Source organism: Nycticebus coucang, chromosome 9 (assembly GCF_027406575.1).
Source record: "Nycticebus coucang isolate mNycCou1 chromosome 9, mNycCou1.pri, whole genome shotgun sequence".
NCBI lineage: Eukaryota > Metazoa > Chordata > Mammalia > Primates > Lorisidae > Nycticebus > Nycticebus coucang.
In genome coordinates, this window is record NC_069788.1 from 36,328,353 (window position 1) to 36,334,352 (window position 6,000).

The window sequence follows — 6,000 nt, forward strand, 5'->3', positions numbered from 1 at the left end:
CTTACCCACCCCCTACCCATTACAGAACCTTCCTAAGGCAGGGGAGCTGTGTCTGCAGCCACCCCTTAACTAATACCCCCTCCTCCCTGTGACTTACAACTAGGTGTGACGTATGTATTAGGCACAGTGACCAGGCTTCTGATACTTTTAGGAGTCAATGAAAATGTTTTAATTTCTGCTAAAATCAGAAGGGAAAAAATGGGCTTCTGGGTCAAAGAGAAAAATCTAACATATAATATTAATTTTACCAATAGAGTCATAAAGTACAATTTTTAGTACCTATTTCTGGAGGAAGGGGCCTGTGAAGTCAAAACGTGGCCCTACCTACAGCCCCGCCCACAAATATCCTCTCAAACTCCCTTTGCCAAACCCTATTCCTCCCTGCCTAAGTTGTTTCCAACCCTGCCAAAGGAACTCTCTAAGCTAGAGGAGAAATATGACACAATAGGACTAGAACTAGTCCTTGGAAGGAAGGAGACCCGGTTTCTTGGCCCAGCTCTGGGTAACCTGGGTTGAGTTTCTCAACTCTCTGGGAGTCCACTCTTCCTCCTCTGTAAAATGAAGAAAGTTGGGCTAGATTTAGCCCAAACAAAGATTCCTTCTGCTCTATGGTCCTGATCCTTGGATGGGTTGATTCTTGTCAGATAGACCTGGTCCCACCTACTGCTCATAGAAACTTGGCAAATTAGCTAATCTCTGTGCCTCGGTTTCCACACCTGTGAAATGGGGGTAATAACAGTTTCCACTCCACAGGTTGCTGAGATAATGCATGCAAATCATTTTGCACAGTGCCTGGCAACAGTAAATGCTCAAAACAAATGATAAGTTTTTATTGTTGTTTGCTATTCTGATTCTGAGAAGCGCTCCTCAAAAAGAATAAAATGTTATTATTTTTAAATACCCCACCTAGCACCCTGCCCCCCACTTTCTCCTGGCCACAGCCCATCTCTAGGCAGTTTGTCTTGGTTCCATCCCTCACTGGGAATAAGCTCATGGATGGCTTCTGGCACTCCACCCTCTCTAGTTCTCCAGGGGCAGGGGTAGGAGGTGGGAGTAAGGAGAGGTCAGCATATGGTGGCAAAGACTGCATACTCACCCTCCCCCAACTTCCTCACTCCATTTCTCTCTTCATTCATCTCCAGCTCCCTCTCTCAGAAAGCACAAGAAAGGTCTAGGCTACACTCTCAATATGTGTGTGAACACAAACACTCTTTCTCACCTCTTCAGTACAAATGTCATTCAGTCTCCAATCTGCCAGAACTAAGCTCTGTGCCAGAGGACCCTTGAACACTCCTTATTTTGCCAGACCCTCATTCCTTTCATTACTGCCCTGGCTCCTCCTCCTCCAATTTCTGCACCAGTCCTCTCCCTCTCTGGAAGTCCCTCTCTGGAACATAAAGCCCTCCTTTTCTCACCTCTCAGGCCCCTAAGAATCTCCTCTTCTCCACCCACTCTGGGCCCTTCTTCTCCTCCCCAAAAGTCCCACCTTTGCCTCTCTCCCTGGGCCTCTAAGGGACCTGCTCGGCCTGGGCGGCTGTTACCACGGAGACTCTCCCCCACTCGGGTCCCACCTTCCTCCCCAACCTGGCACCCCTGGTAAGCTGAGCCTCTCCTCCACTAAAGCACACAGGCTTCATGCACACACACACACACACACACACACACACACACACACACACACACACACACACGGACTCAGAGTGAACCTGACCTCTGACGGTTTCCCTCCTTTCCTTTTGGCTCACCACTCCGGTGCAGATAGATCCACAAGCCCACACACTGGTTCCACCCACACTACAGCCCCACAATCTGCCCCACATCATCCTGCCCCCATAATAATAAGACATCAGAGAGCTCTTACGTGACAGAAAAAAAGGAGGTGGGACTAGGGCTAATCTACAGTAGGTGGAGTTCCCCAGACACTGCCATTCTCCCCACCCTCGTGTGCCCCCCTCCCATCAAGGCCCAAATCCCCAAGGAGGGTCGGACTACAACTCCCAGCAGGCCGAGCAGCCTGAAGTCCGGGCTGGAGCAGCAAGGCACGCTGGGAGATGGAGTCTCGGCGTTTTGCACCTGCCGCAGGAACCGGCGAGGGGAGGAGGGTGGATGGAGAAGATGGAGTGCGGATGCGGTGGGAGCAGCCTGCAGGGCCTCTTTCCCCGAACCCAAGCTTTTTCGTCCTATGCGAAAGCGGGGGGAGGGACACATGCTCATTCACTGCCCTTCTCCAAGGTCCGGCGGTGAAAGAGCCCCTTCCCTCACCCCCTCCCTCCTCCCTATTCCAGGCTCTGCAGCTCCTGCCCAGACATCCAACCAGGAGTTGTTCCAGGCTGGCCGGACCAACGTGACCTAGCGGGAAAAGGGATGAGACAAGGCAGGGTTGGAGAGAGGGCACTGGGAGAAAGCGATTGTCCACACATGTAGGCAAAAAAAAAATGACCTGCGAGTACTATGCACATGAGCTCAGAGGCACCTCCCTCTCAGGGTAGGGAAGCTGAGGGCACCTGTTTTAACAACTCTGCAGGTCCTCTTCTCCTTCCCCATTCCCTCTTCTCCCCCCACCCCCCCCAATCACTCACTCACCACCTTCCAGCGATCCTTGACCACGTAGTTGGCCGGCAGGATGTCGGCCTGCTCCCCTCCCCCACTCATGTTGGTTTCGTCCTTAAGGGCGGCCGCTAGGCACTGCATCCGCCAGCCGGAGGGAGGGGTGTCCGCAGGGCCTGCCCTGGGGGGGCCATCTACCTGGGGGAGTGGGGATGTTCTGTGAGTTGGGGGCAGACTTCGGACCCAGGACCACCTTGCTAGTATGGAGGAGGGAAGTTGAACTCTTCCTGGCAGACATTCTTCCTAGGCCCACCAGGAGGGAGACCTGGGCCAAGAAGGACCAGTCTGGATGACTCAGTCTGTGGTCCCCAGCGCCCACACATAAACCTTCTCTGTGCTACAAAATACCCATAGAGCTGTGTATCAGGCAGAGGCTAGGCAAAAAGGGAAGACCTGCTGACCAAGGGGTGACCCATGCCAGAGTGACCCGCTTATCAACCCTGGGAGATATGATAATCAAGAAAATGAATGGAGACACTACAACCTCTTGAGGATGGTGCTGAGTGAGCAGGGTGCAGCTTCTGAGAGGCATACAACATTCTTAGTGGTGAGCTGAAGCACCTGACATGGGCTTTAGGAAGTGAGGATGTAAGTGATGGTGTGAGGATGGGGTGATCACAGGCCATGGACTTAAGACATGGATGTCAGAGGGACCTCAGTCCTTTGGCCACTTTGGAAGGACAGAGGCAGCAGGCTGTCCCTGTTGAGTAGAGGAAAATGGGAGCAGCCTACCAGAAGGGAAGGTAGCAGGTCTGACTGGGAATAGGGTGAAAGAGCCTCCAACCACAACTTTCTGTGTCTGCTCAGGAGTCAACAAGAAAGACTACACCTCTTGTAGCATTAGGGTGGGTAAAAGTTGGATATCAGGGCTGGGAAAGCCAGGCGCATGTTACACAGGGAAATGTAAATGTATGTATGTGTGCATACCTATGTATCTGGGCATGTATCCCGTTGTGTGTGTGTCTTTGTGTATCTTTCTGTGTCTGTGTGTCTGCAATGAGTCCATGTGTGTTCTGTGTTTATTGATGTGTCTGAGTGTGGTTGTGTCTCTCTGCATGTGATGTTTGTGTATGTAGGCACAGGGCCAGAGGAGATGACTTTCTGAGATCTCTGCCAACCCAGGGCAGGATTTGGAACCAGGATCTTTTCCTCTCCTCTTTCGCCCTACACTTTTTACATGTATACTGCTGTGCAGTCACAATGACTCTAAAGAGTCACAAGCAGAAGAGAAAGAGGGAAGTTACTTAGGCTGAGGATTGGGGATGAGGAGAGGTGGAACAGCAGGAAAGTGACTAACAGTATCTACAGATGGGGTGAAAACTACATAAACCTGTCTTTCCTTGGAATGGGATGATCTCACAGGCCTCCTGTGTCTAGACACCCTGCAGGGAACAGGATCAAGGTGAAGGTGTGGAAACAACCTTCAACAGGTTATGATGTGCCTTGGGGGACATGTGGAGAAAGGATCTTCATGAGGAGGGACACTGTCACTCTTTTTTTCTTCAAATGACTCAGCTACACTGTTTTATCTACACAACTTCAGAGTATCTGGACTCTTCCCTCCTTCTGCCAAAGTGGGATATGGAGCATCAGGAATATGGAGGGCAGTGAGGGCAATGGCAGGATGAAGAGGGAAGTAGGGACGAGGGTTCTAGTATAAAGGTGGAGGAGACAGGTTGAGGACAAGACTGAAGAAGCAATTGAACTGGTGGGGAGGGGGCTTAGGAAGTCCAACTAGGTGAAGTCTGGTGGGACGCCCGGTTCTGTGATGGTGGATTCTGTCACCATTAGAATTTTCATGAGGTTGATGAGAAAATTTGTGTCCTGCTCTCATTTTATAGAGGGGCAAAATGAAAAGAATTAGGTGAAGTGGGAGAAGTGAGAGTGGAGGCAGGAATATAAATGTGAGATTTACCTGCCTCTCCCTATTCTCACTGTCTGCCTCAGAAAAGTACATTCAGCTCAGACACAAACACAAGAAAGTTGGCTGCCCCATTACTGCCTCCTTTAGTCCCCTGTGTGTGTGTGGAGGCAGGGGTGTGTAGTGAGGGAGAGGGCTTGTGGAGGGAGTTTATATGCATATCTGCCACAGAGTGCACGTATGAGAGTGTATAGCACCAATGATGCTTGTGTGAGTGTGTGTGAGGGGGAGAGGCATATCTCTAAATGGTTGGGAGCTCATCATGGTATGTGAATGTAAGTGTTGATGCGTAATGCGTCGGGTGTGTGTGTGTGTGAATCTGGGAGCCAGGTAAGGTGAGGTGAAGGAGACCAGTGAGGGGTAATAGAAACAGGTGAGAGAGGTGTGGAAGGGGACAGAGGGGAGGTGAGGTGACAGGATGAGAGAAGATAGAGATAGGCCAGAGATGATAATGACAGGCGAGGAAGGGACAGGACCAAGAGAGAGGTCTCTGGGCACAGTTGAGGGAGTGAGCAAGTGGGTAAGGAGGCTGTGGAAGGAAGGAAGGTCTGAGGACAGGGAGAGGTTATGGAGACTGATGAAAGACTTGTCAGGGGTGACAGGAGAGTCAGGGGTGAAGCCATAGGGCCAGGGGCCCAGGCGAGTAGGGAGTAGCAAACTCCCTGGAGGACAGGCTGGAGAGGGTGGGTTTGTGTGCTGGGGGCAGGGAGCGGTTCCAGGCCTCGGCTGCGGCCCAGGCCGTGTAGGCCAGCGTCCCAGCTCAGGCAGGCGGCGACGGTGGCGGCGGGGCGGGGGAGCCCGAGAAGGCTGCGCTGGGAGGCGAGCCCGGGGGGAGGCCCGCTGAGCCCGCGGAAGGAGCCCCCTGCAGACCCCGGCCCGCCCGCCGCCCGGCCCCGCCCCGCCTCACCTGCTCTGTGCCCGCTGCGGCTGCGGCTGCGGCGGCGGAGGCAGCGGCTCCAGGCGGCGCATCCCCCGGGGCCGGGGCGGGGCGGGGGCGGCTCAGTGCGGCGCTGGGCGGCCCGCTCCCTCCGGTGGCGGCGGCGGCGGCGGCGGCCTCCCGACCGGGACCATCCCGGCCCGGCCCGGCCCGGCCCCGAACCTTCTCGGGCGACGGCGGCGGCAGCGGCAGCGGAGCGGGGAGCTGCCCACAATGCACTGCGCCGCCAGCATCAGCACCAGCCCTGACATCACCGCCCACCGCCCCGGCTCTTACATCACCGGCCTTTCTCTGACATCACGTCTACCCTGCCCCTCTCTACCCTCCGTAGTCCTTGGACTCTCTCTGATAGGCCCCCTCCAGCTCTCGGTTCTCACTGGTCTCTGCAGTTCACTTGACTCCATAGCCCAGCAAGAGCTCCAATACTTCTTACCTGTCCCCATAAACCTCACCTGTCTCCATCACACTTTATCTTCCCTGTTCCCAGCATATCCCTATCATTCCTCGCCCGACCCATCAGCCTGACCTGACTTCC

The 6,000-nt window shown here is 54.0% G+C and overlaps 1 protein-coding gene across 7 annotated transcripts in view; it reads right to left on the bottom strand.

Annotated features, from left to right (window-relative positions):
* TTBK1 (tau tubulin kinase 1) overlaps window positions 1-5,645 on the bottom strand; it is a 42,775-nt gene extending 37,130 nt beyond the window's left edge. For 6 of the 7 annotated variants that reach the window (XM_053602799.1, XM_053602801.1, XM_053602800.1 and 3 more), the window contains exons 1-2: window positions 5,436-5,645; window positions 2,584-2,745 (exon numbers count right to left, since the gene is read on the bottom strand). In XM_053602799.1, the coding sequence (XP_053458774.1) occupies window positions 2,584-2,691 (108 nt within the window). In that variant the 5' untranslated portion in view covers window positions 2,692-2,745; window positions 5,436-5,645. The remainder of the gene's footprint in view (window positions 1-2,583; window positions 2,746-5,435) is intronic. The other variant, XM_053602797.1, reaches the window with a different exon arrangement.
* Window positions 5,646-6,000: the final 355 nt, after the last annotated feature.